Genomic DNA, 22,806 nt, shown 5'->3' on the forward strand with positions numbered 1-22,806 from the left:
AAGATTGTCCACATAATCTTGGCAAGCACGTGGAGAAACAGGAACGGCTAGTGAAAATGTAAGTGGTACAACTAACTTGGAAAAGAGTTTAGCAGTTTCTTGAAAAGTTAAACATACATTTACCATAGAGCTCAGACATTTCAAGCCTATATTTTACCGAACAGAAATGGAAAAATATGTCGAAAGACATGTTCAAGAATGTCCATAACAGCTTTACTTGTAATAGCCAAAAACTGGAGACAAGCAAATCCATCAATAGGAGGATGAAATAAAAAGGAATGAACTATGGATACGTGCAATAATATGGATGAATCTCAATGATGTTGAGTGAAAAAAGCCAAGCAAAAAGAGTACATGATGTATGATTCCTTTTATGTAAAATCCTAGAACATGCAAACTCACGTATAGTAACAAGAATTAGATCAACAGTTAGCTGGGAACAGGGGTGGAGGAACGGATGGATTGAAAGGGGTATGAAAAGACTATTAGGGGTGATGGAACTATTTGTTATCTTGATTGTGAAGATGGTTTCAAGGGAGCATACATAAGTTACAATCAATCAAGTTGTACCTTTTAAATATAAGTAGTTTATTGCATTTCAATTATACCCTAACAAAGTTGTACAAAAATATTAATGACTAGCTAAACACAAGTCATAAATGCAAAAACAAAACAAAAATTCTAGTCTAAAATACGATGCATTTAAAATGCATAGCTTAAAAAGGAAAATAATGGATAATAGAATTCAAAGCATTTGGGGATCTAAGCTGGGGGAGAGGGAGGAGGACAAGGAAGAAGAAGAATTCTCATAATAAGTAAAATAAGATCATAAGTATTGAAATTCAGTTACTTTACTCATATAAAATAATTATCAGTTGCAGATGATGAAACACAGATTTCAGTACAGTGGGGCCCAAATCCAAGGAAAGGCTGGTAGAAGAGTGGGGAAGTGAGACAGAGAAGAGAAGGAAGCCAGTAAAGAATATATTATCAAGGAAGTTACTAGTGCAGGCAGTCTGAGCTTGCTCCCAGTGTAGAATTCTGGGATGGAACTCCAGAACAGACAGCTAAGAGTTGAGAGGCAAAGGAGCTGGGGTATTTATCCACCAATTCCCACCAGTCAATGGTTGAGAGCTACTTCCAGATGTGTTAATTTTCCAACACTTCCAGCCTGCCCATAGGCAAGTAGAGCAGGCTGCAGTGGAAAAGGGGAGTCTTCAGGCAGAGAGTCACAGGGGCTGGAAATGAGATTCTAAGCTGGCATGCATGGAAATAATGCGTGTTAAGGAAATAAGGCAGGGCATGCTGTGCTGGTCAACCATTACACGCCACATTTAAATAGACAGTGGTATTTAAATACACAGCAACCTTAAGAAGCTTACATTTCAACATGTAATACACCAACTATTTTCCTAATTAGTTCTTCACTTTATCTAAATTTCATCTCAACTGAACACAACCTCTTAATTTTATGTTGACTTTCTCCTAAATCACCATGCACATGCAAAGAACAGCAGAATATCAGGGGAACCATGATAAATAGCTATCAAGTTTTAAACTTGATTTTTAAAAATATTTATTTATGTATTTATTTTATTTATTTTGGCTGCACCGGGTCTTAGTTGCAGCACTCAAGATCTTCGTTGCAGCATGTGGGATCTTTTTAGATGTGGCATGCTGGTGATATGCAGACTTCTTAGCTGCAACATGCAAACTCTTAGTTGAAGCACACATGCGGGATTTAGTTCCCGACCAGGTGTATAACCTGGGGCTCTGCACTGGGACTGGAGTCTTACCCACTGGACCACCAGGAAAGTCCCCTTGATGTTTTGACCCAAGTTGACGATGCCATTTTTTGGCTGCACTCAGAGACAATGTCTTTTTCCAAAGATGGAATGATTCTATTGAAATGACATGAAAATTTTATGGCTGGAATCCTAGAAGGATGTGTGGTTTTCAGTAAAATATTAATGAAAAAAAGCATTCTTAGAGTAACACATTTCCCTTGACATCAATTAAGCTTCTGAATCCAGAGCTATTTCTGAATTTTTCACTTACATGAGCCAATACATTCTCTCTCCCTCTCTCCCTCTATATCAATTTGAGTTGTATTTGCTGTCACTTGCAATTTAAAAAATTTTTAACTAATACAGAAATTGGCACCAGGTGTGGGGTTGTTTCCAGGCAGCCAAAATCCCACAAATGTCCACAACAGAGACATAAAAGACAGATTACGTGAACACAGAGCATTCAGGTAGAAAGGAACTTGAGCACCGTCTGATCCAACCGTCATTTTATGGGCAAGTAAATAAATCTCCAAGAAATTAAATAAATCAATACACTTTTAGTTAATGATACTTTAGAGAATGGGTTATCATAACCCAGCACCCTGAACATTTGTAGGAGAAATAGGTTTTGGAAACAACACGCAAAGTAAGTATAGCGTGTTACGAAGCTTCACTGACAGGAACTGGTCCCGGTTCATGGTGCAGCAGAATCACTTTACTTCTTTTCAGTAAATACTTTTGGAGCACCAGAAATGTATTAGCCATTGAGTTAGGTGATGCACATTGAGCAGGGGAAAAGAACAGGAACTGTACCCTCAAAGAACTTTGTATCTAGGGGGAAAGGCAGTCAATTAACTCAGAGTTTCACGCAAATAAGTATTGTTGCTGTGATAATACATACCGCAAAGAAAAAGTCCAGGATTATATGAGGGAATATAAGAGGCAGAACTGCCTTTATGTAGGGGATCCAAGGAGCCTTCCACAAGGAAAGGATATTTAAATCGATACCTGAAGGATAGTAGAATTTGCCAGGTGAATTTCTAGGGTAACTGATTCCAAGCATGTGCAAAGCCCCTGATGGGAAAGAGCTCGGCTTCCTAAAGGAACAGAAAAACAAACTAGCATAAGTGAACATTAGCGGAGTGAGGAAGAAGAACTCAAATGAAGCCAGGGAGATGGGTAGGAGGGACTTCCTGAGAACTTTGGACGCTATTCTAGGAGCAAAGGGGAAACACTGAGGAGCTTTACACAGGGTGGGGATGGGTTAGGGTTTGGAGGGGACCAGACTGAATGCAGAGAAATAAGAAAGGCATTAGAACAACAATCCAGGTCAGAGAGGAGAGGAATCCAGGGAGTAATGGTTTGAGTGGAGACAACAATGAAAATAGAGGAATTTCTGACTGACTCAGTGAATATTCTGGAGGTAGAAGCAATACACTTTTTTCTTTTTTTTTTTGGTACTAGTTTGAGTTGTTTGTGCTGTCACTTGCAATTTGAAGAGATGTACTGAAATCGGTATCAGGAGTGGGGTGCGTCAATGGGGATGTGATGATTTAGTGATGAGGGTGATGTGAAATGTGACAGAGGGCGAAACAAGTAATGAGCAGGTTTCTAGGATAAGGCAGGGGGTGGACTGGTGACACTGACTGACTTAGGGATGAAGGGGGAACATTATGAGATCATGATCAAGGACAGGAGGGCTACTTATAAGCTATGAAGAGCTAAAGGGTGTGATAGGAACCAAACAGAAACAGGATAGCTTTGGGAATCGTAAAACTACTGAAGCCAGAGATTTTCAAACTTTTCCACCTATGTTCCTCTAAAAAGACAAGGAAGGCAGAACTTCAGCATGTGGACCCTCTGGTAAGTAAACATCTGACCCCATGGCAGACTAATAAATAAAAATGGCAATTTTTCAATATGATACTCTTTAAGAAATCCATCAGGCATTTATTTACTGGAGGTAAGGGGGCCACAAACAAGGAATTTTTAGAATCTTGGAATTCCATGTTTTTGTGTTTATTCCTCACAACAATCTATGAGGAATCCTTGTCCTGTTCTAGTAAGTGGGAAGTCTGAAGCACAAAGATGGTCAAAACAGTTGCCTAGGTCACATGTAGGCAGAAAATGGTGGAACTAGGATTTAAAGTTAATGTTGTCTAAATATAGTACCTGACTCATATCTCACAAAATAATTTGATGTGGGCTCCCAGTTATTCCAGAAAACCATATCCAAATACCTTAGCATTTTAAAAAGTTTTAAAATATGAGGAGGAAACTCAGTAGATGAACAGAATACCTTGTGGTGATTTTTAAGAGTCTAGGTATTGGGGGGAGAAAACCTTTACGTAGACTCAAAACCCTTGGTATGTTATTTTTGATTATGTTAGTAGCTAACAAGTCAGGTTCAATTTTGCTAAATAAAATATAAGAACGCAAGAACTAATTTCACATTTTCCAAATTTTCTTCACTGTATCTCAAACACCAGACACCTTTACAACCAAATAACATAATTTATAGTGTGGTATTTTATAAACAAAGAAGATTTTTAATGATTTTTTTAAAACAGGCTAAACTACTTGCTAAACCAAATATCTCTTTTAATAGCTGGAAGGCCTTAAATATTACTATTTCATATTATAAAATGTTAAACTTGAAATCTTCCAAAAGAAAAGTAACACACTTCCAAAATAACACCAAAAGACAAGACTTTTTAAAAAGCTTTTAATTAAAAAAAAGTAAAACAGGAGATGGCATTTATAAAGACAAGATAGTAATTAAATCATAATACTTATGTTCCTTTTAATTTGCTGTAATAATTCCTTTTCTTTGGAGTGTTCTTTCATACGCTCATTTCGTCCCAAAGAAAAATCACTAAAAAATAAGTTTTCCAACATAAAAAATGCATTCAGGTTCTCCTTGGGAGCTATAAACAATTGGTGCACTTTTCAGTTACAACACAAACATGTAAAACTGATGAAGCAGAAATTGCACCTGATTCTTATATGTTCATGCATATGGTGAAACAAACAAAGTGCTTTATCTTGAAGACACAAGAGAATATTTCCAGTTCTGACCTGTGAAAAGTTCTCTGTTTGCCAGAGAAATCTCATCAGCTTTTTAAACGCCAACATGGCAATTGTGAAATGATATCACCTAAGGTGTCACCATCTATGATTCTTCAGTTCACAGAGCACAATAGATGCTGGGTCTTTCTTTAAAAACATTTGAGGGTGTGTGTGTGTGTGTGTGTGTGTGTGTGTCTGTCTGTCTGTACGTATTGTGTACATTTTTTTTTAATTTTTGGAAAATTCTCATCATAAAGATCTGATTTCAGGATTAGAAGTTAGTTCTGCCTGCACAGGGATCCCCAAGTGCTCTGGCTCTGCCACTAATGCCAAGCATCTTGGTACCACTGAGAAGCTAACATCAAAGACAGGAAGGGAAAGGAAAAAATGAAAAAGAGGAAGACGAAAAAGTAGGAGAGAAACAGAAAGACATAAAAAAGCTTGCTTACCATACTAATAAATGAGGATATAATGATTTGTACTCTCATGGCATTCAACATATTTCTGAATTCAACATATTTCTGAATTCAGTCATGAAATCATATTCATTTTGGTTTATCCAATACATGCGATTTATCTTTTTTGTATAAGTATCAGGCAATATTTATACATAACCCTAAATCTGTACGTATGTTGCGGCATCTTCAGGGTGGGTTGGAGTGATTATTCCATTATTGGATCACTATTTTGTGACTGTGAGTAAGGTTTTGTACAGTTTGCTTGTTTTATAAACACCATAACTGCAATGAAATAAATACTCACAAACTTCTATAAGTCTGTATAAATATCCATTTCAATAATAAATTCAGTAAAAGTCACAACAATTTGCAGTGGAAACACTGAATATGGAATAAACGTTTCAAATAAATAGTTAAGCTTGGAGCAATATATCCTAAATGCTAAATTGTCTTGGAAGTTGAAAGAAAACTTAGATTTTCTAGCCAGTTAATATTTCAAATACTGGAATTTCTGATGTAAGTCACAATTTCAGAGATTTATATTGGGAAAAGAAAAACTCAGCAAGAAAAACATGGTCAGCATTTCTAGTGACCCTGCTATTGAAAGTTCTAATATCCATGCACACAAAAATACTACACTTTGGGCTTCCCTGGTGGCGCAGTGGTTGGGAGTCCGCCTGCCGATGCAGGGGACACGGGTTCGTGCCCCGGTCCGGGAAGATCCCACATGCCGTGGAGTGGCTGGGCCCGTGAGCCATGGCCGCTGAGCCTGCGCTTCCGGAGCCTGTGCTCCGCAGCGGGAGAGGCCACAACAGTGAGAGGCTCGCGTACCGCAAAAAAAAAAAAAAAAAAAACCCAAAAAACTACACTTTGCTATTAGAAAGTGTTCTTTCATTCTCCAGTGGAACTCTGTAGTCATGCCTTAAACAGAATTTTAAAGGAAACAAGGAGAGGACAGGAGAAGATAGGAGGACAGAAGAGGCCCCGTCTCATGGTCATCCCACAGATTCGATGTGCCAAAGGGGCCAATGTAACCTTTGGCAAACTTCAGACCACAGACTGCATGTTTCAGGAGTCCACTGAATTCAAATTGTGGTTATCATATTTCAAAGGCGCTAATGTCGTAGCCTTCTGGAAATTATCACAGGCAGAGAAAATACTGCCTCATGGCAACGTCCTAACTATAAGAAATAATTAGCACTTTTTGGCATGGGGATTAGAAGATCAGAGTTTTTCTAAATTCTCCACCGAACTCACCTAACATTTCAGGATACAGCAAAGGAATTCCCAGGCAGAAAACCACACCAAATTCTAAGGCTTCACAGTCTCATAATGCATCATTCTAGAATGTTCTAGAGTTCTATCACTGACCTTTGCTGGAAATCCTATTGTGCATCTTCAGACTAGAACCCACAATTGAGAGTTGTGGGTAAACCTGACTCTCATAAAAGAAAAGGAATTGCTGTATGCCATGTCTTTATCTGCAGATTTTTTGTGGGACTTGCCAAAGGAGGAAAGGAACTTCTTTAGGTCTGTGAGCCACCAGCAAATCTGAGTGACATCTGTGGGGTTTGCTGGCTGTGCTGAACAAGGAGAAAGAAAACTGGAATGGAAGTCAGGGAATCATCTCCACATCCTGGCTCTTTCACCAAAATCCTATTTGTGGGATACAGAATGCATTTTCCCCGTCCAAAACACAATCCCGAAATTCCCCCCACATGCTTTAGAAATCAAACAATGAATGATGTCACCTTCAGTGGTAAAATGAGGAAGCATAAAATACAACAGCACAGATAAGAGTTTCACATCATAATGGTAATTTCCCTTAACAAAAATAACAAACCACAGGTCACCCAACTTATCAAAAGGAAAGTATGGGTTATTACTCAACCATTTTAGATTTAAATTTGTTACTACCATAATGGTGCTGCATACTAATATTGACTGATACCTATATATTCTTCGGTAGTGCTGAGACTTGCATATATTTTTTTCAGGGTAAGACCTTTTCTGCTGTTACAGAACCTATGATATCCTACTGGATTCCAATCTATCGGATACCATATTTGCATTACCAAAACAAAAATTTTCATTTTATACTTTCAGATCATTGTCTATATGTGATGAAAAATATTTAATATTTTTGTTTTCAAAAATTTCTCTGTGAAACGGGATGTATCCTATACACATCTGTGTGCCTTACAGAACAGTAATTATATGGAATATATTTGTTTCTTTGTATTACAATTTCCTTATTTGCCCAGTGGAGATGATACAGGCCCCTACTAAGTTCACTAAGTTGTTGCAAACATCAAGGAGATCATTTAAGCACACGTTTTTTGAGATAAATAAAGCATTATGCAAAATGCCCTTACGCTAATAGCAGCTACAGGAGCAACTAGGGATTAACTTTGATTCCTTTGGGGAAAGAATACCGAACTTCCTCTACTGTAGCTAGGTGATAAGACACACCTTGGCTAACAGCCAGAATACCCTCGAGAAGAAAAAAAAAATTTGAGAGACCTTTCTAAGGCTGGTGGGAAGATGAATTTTCTGGTCAGTGGAATCCACTGAACTATTTATTTGTACACATTACATTCCAAGTCGGCCTTTAATTTCCACCTATTGCCCAAGAGTTTAAAGAGAGAAGGCCACACCCACCAAAGTAAGAGATAAAATGCTTTTGTCTCTGGGTCAGCACAAAACCACATCTCTGCTAAATAGACCGTTTAGGTTTAACACAATTACTGAATTTCCTTTCAGAAGCTGTGGCTGCATAGACATGTCTTACGATTTGGAAAAATCTGAACAATTTTTCTTAAAAAACAGCCCCAGATATGCTTCATCCTTTATCACTGCCCAATTAGCTAAAATCCGAATGCTTCTCCCCGATGTATTTTTTTGAAGTAGAAAAGGATAGCTTTATTGCTTTGCCAGGCAAAGGGGGGATACAGCAGACTCCTGCCTTGAAAAACTATGTGTCCCCACCCCAGAGGATTTGATGAGGGGTTTTATAACAATGGTGAGGTGGGACCTCTGACAAGATTAGGGTGTGAGCAGGGCTTGTGCTCCCTTAATCTCATCTCAGGTGGTCGGTCTCCTAACCCTGATCTCTGTCCCAGACGTGTTTTAAATAAAGGGTTGCAGGCATCATCCTTTTGTCTAAATTTTTAGTTTCCTACATAAAAATCTCAGCATAGGGTCCCACTTTCACTTAGACTACCTGTTTTAGATACATGTTTATACGATGGAAAAGACAACCGCAAGTAAATATAAAACTAGGGAAAAAAAGGCTAGAAGGGACTACACTAAAATAAAAATCTTTTTCCCTGGTTAATAGGATTATGGCTAATCTCATCTTGATTTTGGTCCAATGACCTATATATTCTCTATAAGTTTTAAAAATTTGTTTTACAACAAGCATGTATTACTTTTATAACAAGGGGTGGGGCGAACCCATTGCATAGAGAGAGTCTCAAGAGAAGTGGATAAAATGTGCCACATCAGATGCCACTGACATTGCCTCAGACACTTGGGAATCAGAAGGCTCACAAGAGTTCCTTTTCACAGCTAGCTCGACCTACTTCAACAGTGTTAAGTGAGCAAAAATATCATTTTTTTAAAAAAACAGAGAGATAAATAGCACTTTAGAAAAAAATTAAAGCATATTTCCATTTAGGGGCAACTGATTTAGCAACATTTAACAAGTCTTTTTAAACTTAGTTGTCATAGAGCACCATGAAATATTCACATAAAAGAGATCCAGGCAGCTTGCAGATGAGTATTTCCTCGTTCATGAGATGCCTAATTGACTCGAGACAATGGGAAATACTCAGCGCCTCTGGTTCGGGCCAACATGGATGATGACATGTTTCTCATAAGCCCTTTTCATGGTTTTCTCAATTTGCTTCAGAAAAACTTGTGGGATTCGTCCACATAAAGTGTGCACAGTCTCCAAAAACTTCAGCTGAAGAGGGTAATACATGGATTGAAAGAGATTGTCTTGAAAGGGAAACTGAAAGATGAGTTAAAAATAAAAAAAAAGAAAAGTGTATTTTAGTTACTGAAATGCCATTTAAAACGCAAATAACTTACTGAGAAATGACACAGGGAACTGATATAAACATGCAGGCACAGCTTGGTACGTTTTTAGATACAGAGGAAGGGACCTCCGAGGACCGAGGTTCAAATCCTGATTCAGTCCTGTGCAACCCCAGGCAATCACTTACCCTTTTGGGGCCTGTTTCTTTACCTCTTAAAAAAAAAAAGATGATTTATTTGGGTTTTAAAAGCTCTTAAAATCTGAGTGAAGTATATTTCCCAGGACAGGATATTCTATAGCATGCTCTTGCTGAGTAGAAGCAAGACTCAAGTATAAACAAAAAGGTCCTACTGTATAGCGCGGGAAACTATGTTCAATATCCTGTGACAAACCCCATAATGGAAAAGAATATGAAAAAGAATACATATATGTATAACTGAGTTACTTTGGTGTACAGAAGAAATTAACACAACATTATAAATCAACAATATACTTCAATAAAATTTTTTAAAAAGACTCAAGTAGATACTTGAAATCTACTACAATAAAACACTGAATTGGGGCTTCCCTGGTGGCGCAGTGGTTGAGAGTCCACCTGCCGATGCAGGGGACACGGGTTCGTGCCCCGGTCCGGGAAGATCCCACACGCCGCGGAGCGGCTGGGACCGTGAGCCATGGCCGCTGAGCCTGCGCGTCCGGAGCCTGTGCTCCACAACGGGAGAGGCCACAGCGGTGAGAGGGCCGCGTACCGCAAAAAAGAAAAAAAAAAACCAACACTGAATTGTTCATATATCTTGCCTTTGCAGCAATCTTAACGAAGGAACTATGGTAATCTCACGAAGTTCAGAGTTTAACAACTACTAGTGAAATGTATCATCAGTGAACTTTATTTTAGTAATTCAGGTACCAAACATTGGTTGTCGGTTTTTTTCCACTTAATATTGGACTTTAAAAAGAAATTATCTTGTTTTCCTATGGAATGTGTCTGTATTTCCCAAAATAAATCTTTCAGACCACCTAATTATGAACAAGAGTCGAAGTTTTATTACAGTCTTGTCGAAAGGGAAAAGGCCTCTAGTAGGTCAAGTCAAAGATTCATTGTTGGCAAGGACATTCTAAACAAAAAGACTAGAGAAAAAAGCAAAAGGGAAATAAGAATGATGAAAAGTCAGATACTATTGCCTGACAGCAGAGTGGGTGGGTGTCTAGTTTCCTAGAACAAGTCTTAATCCCTTAAAGTTCATCAGAAATATTGCTTAAGCATGTTTATCAGAAATGTGAATTTCTTCCCAGAAGGAGATTACACATTATGTAATGCAAAAAAAGAGGGTTCTGTCCGAGACCATGCTTGGAACACTTTTTCTTTCACAGCACAATTTAGACCATTGATAAACTCCTTTTCATCACTGTATCCCCAGTGACAGGAACAGAATAGGTCAAAACTGTGGAGCCCTGCTTGATTCCTCTCTTTCCCCCACATCCTTCACCTGGTGCAACAGCAAGTACCGTAAACTCTACCTCTACAGCACATCCCGAGTCCGGCCTCTCATCTTCCCGACACCACCCAAGTGCACGCCAGCCCCATCTCTCACCTGGAAGGCTGCAGTAAGTCTCATAGATAGCCTTTTTGTTTTCACTCTTGCACCCCCTGCACCAAGTTACCACGGAGATATTTTTAAAGCATAAATCAGAGCACGTCGTTTTCCTGCAGGGGCTTCCCGCTGCAATTAGAGTAAGATTCCAACCCCTCTCCTGTCCCCAAAGGTTCAATGTGACCCGGAACTCTCCCTGCTCATCTCCTCCTCGCTTCCCTTTTCTGTTCATTCTGGTTACTGTGGCCTCTTCCCTGTCGGTGGGCACACAAACTTACTCCTGACTCAGGGACTTTTCCCAGGTTATTTCTTCTACTTGGCAGGATCTCTCCCCAGATTGTCCCAGGGATCAAGGCTCAGGCTGGCAGAAGCCTCCCTGAGGACCCGAGCTTGTGAACCTTCCTCTCCATCCTGGCTGCCCATCCTGGATGCCCAGCACCCTGCCTTAACCTTCCACTATCTGGTAAGAGTTTTATTGATTTCTTCGTTTATGTGAGTACTGTCTGGCTTCCTCACCCAAAATATACGTTTCATGAGGAGTGGGCTTTGTCAGTCTTGTTGACTTCTGAGTTCCCAGAACCTAGAATTGTTCCTGCATAAAATAGGCTCTTCAGAGATGATTGTTGAAAGAATTACTGGCAGAACGTCTGCCTCGTATATAATTTTCCTTGGGTCATGATGGGGGGAGATCACACTTACCCTTCACACAAACATACACACAGAGTTAGGGTATGTGAGTATGTGTGCTTGTGTGTGTATGTGAGAGGGAGAGAGAGAGAGAGAAGGGGAGGGAAGAGAAGGAAGAGGGAGGGACAGGAGGAATATTTTCAGAGAGAGATGAAGGAAGAAAGAGACATACAGCGAAAGAGAGAGAAAGGAAAAGTATTTATAGAGGGGAAGGGAGAGAGCAAGTGAGAAAATGTGGAGAAGATAAGAAAAGAAAAGAGTGTGAAACTTCTAATTATTGAGAACAACTCTATGTTGGGTGCTGTACTAAAAGTGTAAAAACAATCATTTTGTTGAATTCTCACAACACGTTTTATGAGGTAGATAATATTATTATCCCCATTTCACAGATGAGGAAACTGAGGCTCAGTAAGTCAAGAGCACAGAGTTAATGACTAATCACCAGAAAGGGACAAAATTGGGACCTGAAGCCAGGTCTGTTGATGCCTAAAGCCAAGCCCTGACTCCACTGCACTGGGGTGCACAGTGGCAAGTGGAGAAATAGGTCTTTTATGATGAAGCCTGTCTATATTTACTTGAATTTCAGGATGGGGTTAGTGACTGTCCTGATTGAAATGCGTGAACGAAAATTGTCTTTTTAGTCCCAACTGAGGAAAATCAGTGAGTGTATTATGCAGAATCATTTATGAAACAGTTATTTGGCCCTCTTTCTGATCCACCCAGAAAACAAACAAGACCGATTGTAACTCTAGAACCATAGTTGCTCAATCGCAGGCCAGGGCTGACAGAGTACAGAACAACCTGGGGCATGGCTCTGATGTCCACGTCTGCTGCATTCTTATTTGCCTTCCATTTGTACTCCTGAATGGATTTGCACCTGTAGTCAGTGTTTGAATATCTAAATGTGATATCACTAAGTACAGAACAAATTTTCTGTGTAATTAAATCACCTGGCTTTGGAGAAACAACAGCAGGAATCCCAGGAGAAAAAAGAGGTGTTAGTTTATTGGCACGTGAAATTCTTTCCCTGCACAGAAGACAATTCTGGGGATTCCAGAACTAGAATTCTCTGGGATTCTCCTTAGCAAAAGGCATACTTTCATACGTGCAAAAATGCATTACTGTGTTGCAGGATTCACCCTCACCTCACTCCTGCCCAATCCTTTTCATGAATCATGAGGGTTCCCAGATCCCCAAGGAAAAAACCCTCTAATAAAATCTACATGCCTTCTGTCAGGGGTTGGCAAATTTTTTCGGTAAAGGGCTAGATAGTAAATATTTCAGACTCTGTGGGCCGTACAGTCTGTCACAGCTACTCATCTTTGCCTTTGTAGCATATCGGTGACCACAGACAATACGTAACATGAACAGTTGTTGCTGTGTCCCGATAAGACTATACGAACAGAGAAATCTGAATTTCATAAAACTTTCCTGTGTTACGAAATACTCTTCTGTTCATTTTTTCCCCAACTGTTTAAGAAACCATTCTTACCCCACATGTCTTACAAAAACGGGCCAGATTTGGCCCACTATTTGGCCCAAGTTGGCCGACCCCTACACTCTACGTTTTGGAATGAAAGTTTCAAAAGGGAAATCTCTGAAAGCAGTTGTTGCTGGTTCTGCCCCACCAACTTCAAGGTGAAAGGCAATGTGGAAAGCAGTGTTTCCCAAAGCGAGGGATGCAGGTACCAGCAGGCAGTACTTGACGTGATATTAGGTGGTGAACCACAAAGCAAGGTCCTTTCGACCTTCCCAGTTACTGCAAGAAGATAGTTCACATAGGTCTTAACTGCTCCTGCTAAAATCAACCTCTTCAAGGGAGTAAGAGGGGGCCTCAGCTCCAGGCCAGAATAGTTGGTGTGATCTTCACACTCGGCCAGAGGCAATTACAAGGCTGTCTGGCATGTCTCGGGGGAAAGCTGCCCTCCCAGACTTGGTGCATGGCAGCGAGCTGCAGTTTTCTTTGTGTGTATGAGCCACCCTGGCTTATACGCACGTTTGCATCCCTGCCCCAAGCACCTCCATGTGGAGGCCTCCTTTGGGAGGTGTGGGGGGGGTACCTTTCTCCTCCTCCCCTCTTCCTTCCCTCTCCTCTTCCCCAAGATTCCTGGGCCCGTAAAGATGCAAAAGCCTTTTATTCAGGAGATATTCCTGCCTCGGTCCTGCAGCCACTTGACCCTCAGCCAGCATCCTTTGGTGGATAAAAATGGACCACCAAGAGCTGGTGCCTCTTCTTGCCTCTTGCTTGCACTGTGGCAGTCCATAAATAAAGACTTGATTGTCACTTTGGTTTGGCTCCTGGTCCTAACTCAGGAGTCCCCAACTCCTGGTCCTTGGACTGGTACCGGTCCGCGGCCTGTTAGGAGCCGGGCTGCACAGCAGGAGGTGAGCGGTGGACAAGCAAGCGAAGCTTCGTGTGCCGCTCCCCGTCGCTGGCATTACCGCCTGAACCATCCCCCACGCCCTCCCACTCTCCCACCCAATCCGTGGAAAAATCGTCTTCCTTGTAATGCGTCCCTGGTGCCAAAAAGGTTGGGGACCGCTGTCCTAAATGACCACCTCGACACCTGCTAGTTCAATAGGGTGGAGCTGGCAACCAGGCAACACACTTAGCTTGAGCTGAATAATATTTTATTTTTATTGTATTACCTATATCCTAACCTCTGACCCTTTATTACGGCAAATAGCACAGAGTTTCTCTTTCTTTTTTTTTTGCTTACTGTTCTCTTCTTTTTGGGGGGGGGGATTTTTTTTTTAATTCAAACAGAAAGTCACAAAAATTATAATCATCCTCATCAGTTCACTCAGTCCCATGTAATTAATTTTTGTTTTCATCTTGATCTTTTGTTAGCACTTTTATGAATTCATGAGTTTTCCATTAGAGTTCTGAAAATGCTTATTCGTTCAGTTCAGCAGTATAGTCAGTTACCAAGGGTTTCTCTGTCTGATAGGACACTTCCTCCTTCAGCGAATTTATTTCAGAGAAAAAGAAATGAGTGACTTTCTTGGAAATATTAAGTCAAGAGTGGACAAAGTATAGTACCAGGTGGCAAGTGGATGGAGTGACGTAGCGTGAGTGAGGTTGGGGAAAAGCGGTAGAACTCAATGCTTCTGGGAATTATTTGGCCTTCAAAGGGACGGGTGACCACAGCACCTGCACTGCTTCATGCTGATAAGTACATGTCTGCTGAATGGGGGGTGAGAACACACTTACATCTCGGATTGCTTCATAGAGCGCTTTGAAAGTTGGCTGCTTCTCATCATGGTAGACGCCTCGGTTCCCATGCAGGACAGACACGCCTTCCCGCTCGGCCGCTCTGCAATTGCTTCCGTACATGCAGTGATCAGGACGGTAGTTCCACTGGCAGGGGAACACGTACAGACACTCTGGTGGTGACAAGAGAAAGATATGTGTGTACAATCAGTGTCAGCGACGAAACCAACGTTTCCATAAACTGCACACCACACGGGATTTCAAAGCGCGTGACTGTGATTGTGACTTGTAGCTCAGAGTTTACCACGTTTGTCAATATTCTGAGATCAGGAACTGAAGGAGCACACATTAGTGATGTTGGAGGTTTCACCCCAAAGAGGAGGGCAATATAGCATCTTAGACAAGAAGGCAAATGAGGGCAGCAGACAGCCTGGATCAGAATCCCAACTCTGTCACTCAAAATCAGTGCAACCTGGGTCCAGTGACTTAACCGGCCTGTGTTTCAATTTCCTCATCCGCAAGATGGATGTAACAGGATTGCCCTGTTATTCTGATGATTCAATTTTTAAAAAGCTCATGTAAAATGCATAGCAGACTGACAAGCACACGGCAGTGGTCCATAGCATTAGCAGTTACAATCAACTCTTTGAAAAGGTTTTGTGAAATGGACCAACTTGAAAAATTAGAGTCAAGATTGAAGCAAATGTTCTTCTTCAGATTCAAAAGCAACCAACCAGGGCTTCCCTGGTGGCGCAGTGGTTGGGAGTCTGCCTGCTGATGCAGGGGACACGGGTTCGTGCCCCGGTCCGGGAGGATCCCACATGCCGCAGAGCTGCTGGGCCCGTGAGCTGTGGCCGCTGGGCCTGTGCATCCGGAGCCTGTGCTCTGCAACGGGAGAGGGCACAATGGTGAGAGGCCCACGTACCGCAAAAAAAAAAAAGCAACCAACCAACAGAAACAAAGTGAAGGAAAAAAACAACAAACAAAATACAATAGGAAAACAACAACAAAAAGCAACACAAAAAGAAGTCCCCCTGTCCAGGTGACTATATACACTGTGGGTGAGCATGTGCACGTGTGTCCTTGTGCGTGTTTGCATCTCTAAGCCTGTGGTTCTTAGCCAGGGGTGATGCTACCCTGCAGTCTCCCGGGACCACCTGGCAGTGTTTGGAGGGAGACATTGTTCGTCATACATGACGAGGCTGCTACTGGCATCTGGTGGGTAGAGGCCAGGATGCTATAAATACCCTCAGTGAACAGCAAGCCCCACCACTGCAGTCGTGCCAAGGTCGAGAAACTCTGCTCTAATCCTGATGCACTCAGTAAATTTCTTCTTGGTGACGAGGGATTATAAAATCAGCAGTAAGCTCATAACCCCTGAGCTTCCTGGCTCCTCCTTCCTGGTGCCTTTAAGGGCCGGGGCTAGAGGAGGATGGATCAAAGTTCTCTGCAAACGTGTGCCACTGACCATAAGAAAGGCCCCGAGTGACAGCACAGAAGGCTTAGAGCAAATCAATTACCAGTGTCAGAAGAGCGTCATAAAGATGTGCTTGTTGGTTGGGTTGATGTCATTCCCTTCTCATGGAAAGGACCCCTGCTTAGAGGTTATTTACAGAAACCTTCGAGATGGAAAGCAAAGAATGAAGACGTCATCACACATCCCCTCTGGCAGATGGTGTGTAATATTTCTACCATTCAGAAATCACATGCCACTGGGGAATTCCCCGGCAGTCCAGGGGTTAGGACTTGGAGCTTTCACTGCCGAGGGCGCAGGTTCAATCCCTGGTTGTGGAACTAAGATCCCGCAAGCCGTGTGGCGCGGCCACAAAACAAAACAAAATATAAAACTCACAGACTGCTGTGACATCCAAGCACCCTCTAATTCCTAACTGTTCACAACACACTATGAGATTTTCCTTTTCTTGGGAGAACTCCATTCCACCAGGATGTTTCCCTTACCTGCATTCACCTCCACGCTTGCGCATACATAATCCACAGCTGGGAGAGAGCGGTGCTCATCATGAAGTTATACTATCAAGCTGAATCCCAACTCCTCTATTAGTTGTGTGACTTTGCTGCACTTCCGTGAAGAGGGTGGATGTGAGGATAGTGGGAGTGAAAATATCTAAACATGCTTTTGTGCTTCTGAACTATGACCTGACCCCAGCCCAATAGCTGCCTTGTTTTTAATCCCATGAGTCACCTCACTCCTTTCTGATACCTGCCCGGCCATTGGGATTTGCAGTCCCCGCTTAAGCACCTGCCAGTATTCTCTCCTGAATGAATTGCCCTAGACACTACCTCTGTTTTTATAAACGCATGGATTGATGGAATGAACAAATATTTATCAAATGCCTGCTATGTGTACAGGTCCTGCCTTCATGGAGTTTAAGATTGGTGATGAAGGTTTTTTGCCTCTTCCTAAGTAGTTTAAGGACTCTATTACAAAAAGAAAACTTTTCCTCTCTTTGCAGCCTCCTTAGAGGACCGAGCCCAATGAGGGCATCACTCAAAGGCAAAACACAAAGACATAGAGTCTAAACAATATGTTACTAAATAACTGATGGATCACTGAAGAAATCAAATAGGAAATCAAAAAATACCTAGAGACAAATAACAACGAAAATATGACAATCCAAAACCTATGGGATGCAGCAAAAGCAGTTCTAAGAGGGAAGTTTATAGCAATACAATTTTACCTCAAGAAACAAGAAAAATCTCAAATAAACGACCTAACCTTACACCTAAAGGAACTAGAGAAAGAAGAACAAACAAAACCCAAAGGTAGTAGAAGGAAAGAAGTCATAAAGATCAGAGCAGAAATAAATGAAATAGAGATGAAGAAAACAAGAGCAAAGATCACTGAAACTAAAAGCTGGTTCTTTGAGAAAATAAACAAAATCGATAAACCCTGAGCCAGACTCATCAAGAAAAAAAGGGAGAGGACTCAAATCAATAAAATTAGAAATGAAAAAGGAGAAGGTACAACGGACACCACAGAAATACAAAGGATCATAAGAGACTACTGCAAGCAACTACATGCCAATTAATGGATAACCTGGAAGAAATGGACAAATTCTTAGAAAGGACAAATTCTTCCAAGACTGAACCAGGAAGAAACAGAAACTATGAACAGACCAATCACAAGTACTGAAATTGAAACTGTGATTAAAAAATCTTCCAACAAACAGAAGTCCAGGACCAGATGCCTTCATGGGCGAATTCTGTCAAACATTTAGTGAAGAGTTAACACCTACTTTACTGACATTCTTCCGAAAGGCTTTGTAATAAGACAGGTAGGTTCAAAGTTGGCTTCTACCACCTCCTAGTTCTAAAAACTTGGGTGAGTTGCTGAAACCCTTGGCCTCAGTTTAGAAGCACTGAAGAGAAGTTAAATGATGCAGATTTGAATCCCAGCTCTACCACGTGTTAGCTGTGACCTAACAGCAGAGTGGCTAAGAAGCAAGCTTTAGAGTCAAGCTGTTGGGTTTCAGTACAAAACTCTGCCATTAGTTGCATGAACTCAAGCAAATGGCATGATTTTTCTGGGCCTCAGTTTCATTATCTGTAAAAGGGGAAGAATTGTAAATATCACTCGTAGGATTTGGGGAAGTATTAAATGAGTTCATATATAGAAGTACTTGGAACAGTGCTCACTGCACACAGAAGGTACACCCCGTAAATGTAAGCTGTGATCATTACTATTATCATTGCTATTGCCATAACAAGAACTATTGCATTAGGCTACTAGAAGGATAAAACAAGGTAACTTAAATGGAATGAGCCTGGCATCCTTCTAGACACATAGCACATTGGTGGTAAATGTTTTACACCAATTGCCTCTAGACATGCAGGTGGCCAGACTTTCTTAACCTTTTATGAGTCACAGATCTCTCTGAGAATCTAATGAAAGCTTTAGACTCTGTCTTTGGAAAAATATATGAAGAATATCTGCTTACAAATTTAGGGGTTTGTAGATTTCCCGAAGATCAGCTAGGAACCACAGCTACTGAATATCACATGTGAAATTCGGTCCCAGACAGAATTCAATTCACGTGTTTACCTTCCCTTCACAATTTTCCAGAGGAAGAAACGTGAAATTCCGTGAGAATAGAACTGAAACAAGTATTTGTTCACCACAATGCAAGGCATTGGTGTCACTGGGTGATATGGCACTGCCCCTGCCCTTCGGGAATTTACACTCTTCTAAGGGAGATAGTACAGAAATGAACTTTTTTTTTTTTTAGAAATGAACATTTTTTATCAGAGTTTATAAAAGGAAGGCATTTTGGTAAAGCTTTACTTAAACTTAGACTTATATAGTAAGGATAGGATTCTGACAGTTAGAAATAGAAGCCTGGAAGAGCATTTGAGGAGGAGAAAATGGCCTGATCATGGCGAAGAGTTTGGAAATCAGAGTGTGTTTTAGAAAAGATAAAGCATTTCATTTTTTTGGGGGGGGGGCAAACTCGATTTCTTCAAAGAGGTAAGATAATGGTAGGAAAGTTGTTATATAAATAGACTGCTTTGTCCTAAAATATTCAAGATATATAAATCTTTATTAGGTTGCAAGTAATCAACTTTGATTCTAGCATGTGAGGCAAAAAATATTTTTTTTCCTTTGGAAAGAGAGGAGGTAGCTCAAAAAATCAGAGGGAAAGCTGAATTGGGGCAGGAAGTGGGGTGGCTCCTGGGATCTGGGTGTGGGGACTAATTAATGTCAGCTTCTCGGCATTGCTGCCAGGATGGACCAGCCTTGCCCACTTTCTGCTCTTGGATTCCCAGACTCAGGTTCCCAGGAGATGGTCTGACTAGTGATGGTCTGCGAGTCAGGGGCGGGCAGGGCTCTAAGACTGCATGCAATGGGGGAAGAGTAATTCCCCTGAGAGAACTGCGTGCTGTTACTAAAAGAAAGGGCAATCAAGAGTGCACAGGTGGACATTTAGATGAACCTATTTGCAGGGCAGGAATAGAGCCGCAGAAGTAGACAATGGACGTGTAGACACAGAGGGGAAGGGTTAGGGTGGGATGAAGTGGGAGATAAAGTTTGACATAAATACACTACCATGTGTAAAACAGATAGCTAGTGGGAACCTGCTGTGTAGCACAGGGAGCTCAGCTCCGTGCTCTGTAATGACCTAGATGGGTGGGATGGGCGGGGCAGGGAGGCCCAAGGCTGGGGGATGTCTGTATACATATAGCTGATTCACTTCACTGTACAGCAGAAACTAACACGACATTGTAAAGCAATTATACTCCAATTAAAAAAAAAAAGAGTGCATAGGTAAAAATAACAGATGTGCCTTTTTATTCACAGATACATTTGGCGTGGGTTACACTGCAAAATCTCCTTCTCCATGGGGGCAAGGAGGAGGAGAGGGGCTACACCAGCACCCTGGGCTGGGCTGAAGATGGAAAACCTCTGTACAGCAGCTGATGAACACGGAGCGTGGATTAATGATGGTTATTTGGCACACGATGAATAACTATACCGAAACGAATCGAGTTTAAGCAAGATTATCATGGCTGTCAAAATCTAATGTTTAAAAATGACAGCATGGTGAAATGTGCAGGTTATTTTTTTCTGCTGCTGAGGAAATAATACAGTGAACGGTTTTTAAATTCCAAAGCCTCAAAACACTGCAATTTATTAAAAACATTTTTTTCAAGCCAACCTCTCTTCAAACCCTGGGTCTTTGCTATTTTTCCTCTCCATTTTATGTAGATAAAGGAGCTCAGTAATTGATTATTTATGAGTCTGAAATCCCTTAGCGATCCTTTTCCAGAGTCTACGTTTATTTCCAGAGCCTCCTAACTACTTGCAAAGTACTGTGTGAATTGATTGCTCCTTACATTTCTGATCATTTCCTACTCTTGGGGTCTCTAAGATTATGGAATAGTTTATGTCTGATCATTTTAACTTCCTGGTGGAATAGGCTTGCTACTTACTTACTACACTGTATCAACAGAACGGAGGCTGTTTGCACGACTCAGAGCGTTTTGTTTGTTCTGCTTTGTTTTTTAATGTCTCATTCTGCAACTGAGCTTTCCCAGACTCCTCTTCTTCCTTCTTCCAGAATGTACCTTGTTCCAGAAAAGGGCAATTCATTCCTCCAAGAAGATGTCTCTGATCACACAATTTAAAGATGGAACCCTCTCTCCCCAGCCTTGACAGTGGCTCTCTCAACCTCTTGTTTGTTTCCTTCATAGCACTGATCACAATTTGTGATTTTGAATGACTCATTGTTACTCTTTGGAAGCTGACCTCTCCCAAAACAAGGTAGGTTTTGTAAAAGTAGAGACTCTGTCTCCTCTGCATGCCGCCGCATCCCCTCTGCCTAGCCCTGTGGCTGGCACCTAGCAGGTAGGTGCTCAAAAGATATCCACTGAATGAATGGGAGAATCAAAGCGTATACGTTCCTCTACCCTCTGTATCTTTCCCCTTTCTCTGCTTTCTCCCTCTCCTTTCTCTCCCCAACATCCCTTCCTCTCACTTTCCTGGCTGTGCTCTTTCTCTTCCATTTCCTTCCTTCTTCCATTCCAGTCTCTTAATCCCATTCCTCCAACCAGCCAACACCTCTGAAGATCAACTCCAGTTAAGGCACTAACCCTCCCACTGGAATCACTCAATGAAGACAAAGTAGACGTAACTCCTTCTCACAAGGACCCTACGATCTTCATTCTTGAGCTTCGCATCAGAGCTCATGAACTTCTCAGACTCCCAAAACAATGATCTGTTTCCAGTTTTCCAGGACAGTCCTAAAACCAGATAATTGGGCCTGTCCACCCCAAAACACATTCACAACTACCAGCTGCTGGAAGCTTTTGGTGAGGTGAGTATATAGTGTGGTTGCACACCCAGGCAGGATGAGAGCAAGGCCTGACAGGGCCTCTGAAGAGGCCTGTTCCATGGGACTGTGTGTCCTGCTCTCTGTGGCCCTAGCAAACCCTCCCGACTCCCTAGTATCACATTCAACTCATGGACGATCTATGTACATTCCATGCGCCTTTCAGCTCTTCTCTCTCTTCGTGGACAGAGCCCTAGCGCTTCTCATCTGGCTGGATGCCCTGCCTTGTCATCTAAACTTGGCTGGTTTCATTTCTTCCCCTGGCCACCCCCACTTTTCTAGAAATTGCTCTGAAAGAAGGGACAGACCTCGGTGTTCATGTTTGAGAGAGGAAAATGCCATGTGCTCTTGCTCTCCTGGCCCCTGATGACCGGATCAAGGGTGGTCTCCCCATCGAAAGAGAACCAGTTCATAGCTGGGCTGGGAATCAGTTAATAGGCTGGGACAGGCCAACCCCCCACCCCCCTCTCTCTCTTACCTTCAAGAATCCGAATTAAGAAACCTAGACAACCCATCATCACTGGCATGGGCTTGTAAGGTTGTGCTGACTTGGGGTTGGGCCATGTACAAGCAGACATTATTGCCGGACAGATGGAATGGAATCAGATGGGCATGAAGACAAGCAACACAACATACACCGTGAGGACTCTGAGGGATGAAGAAATGAGCTTTGATCCTGAGCAGCCGCCCAGAGATGGTTCTCATGAGGCCTGGCATGATCTGACCCATGTGTTCATGGGACTGGCACCTGGCCCTTTACTTAGCTGGTCTGAGTTAAGTTGTATTCCCTGCAACCTAAGCGCATGAATCCAAGCATATCTTTCTACATAGGCTTCTCTTTTAGCCCTTGTCAAATCTACCCTTTCTACAGAAGTCTGCTCTTGACTCAAATTCACCTGTAAATATGTGAGTTCAGTCTTTCACCCCTTGAAGAAGCTGCCTTGGCTCACCTGCCAGGAAATGTCCTGTGGGATGAGCTACCTGCATGTCCCCCATGGGCTTCAGCTGTCTTCTTGTGAGTCAGTCTAGTACCCAGCACGGCAATTACACACCCACAGGCATTTACTATCTAATTATATAGCATGAGTTTTAAAACATTTTTAAGCTAA

General features: G+C 41.8%; 1 protein-coding gene across 2 annotated transcripts in view; it reads right to left on the reverse strand.

The window, feature by feature from the left end:
- Positions 1-22,806, reverse strand: part of LOC132526842 (glucoside xylosyltransferase 2) — a 154,739-nt gene that overhangs the window by 65,325 nt on the left and 66,608 nt on the right. Inside the window, exons 4-5 of one of the 2 annotated variants that reach the window (XM_060161345.1) lie at positions 14,850-15,022; positions 2,796-2,884 (exon numbers count right to left, since the gene is read on the reverse strand). In XM_060161345.1, coding sequence (XP_060017328.1) covers positions 2,796-2,884; positions 14,850-15,022 — 262 coding nt within the window. Of the gene's footprint in view, positions 1-2,795; positions 2,885-8,965; positions 9,330-14,849; positions 15,023-22,806 lie in introns of those variants that run through there. The other variant, XM_060161342.1, reaches the window with a different exon arrangement.

This window comes from Lagenorhynchus albirostris, chromosome 10 (assembly GCF_949774975.1).
Source record: "Lagenorhynchus albirostris chromosome 10, mLagAlb1.1, whole genome shotgun sequence".
NCBI classification, from domain to species: Eukaryota; Metazoa; Chordata; class Mammalia; order Artiodactyla; family Delphinidae; genus Lagenorhynchus; species Lagenorhynchus albirostris.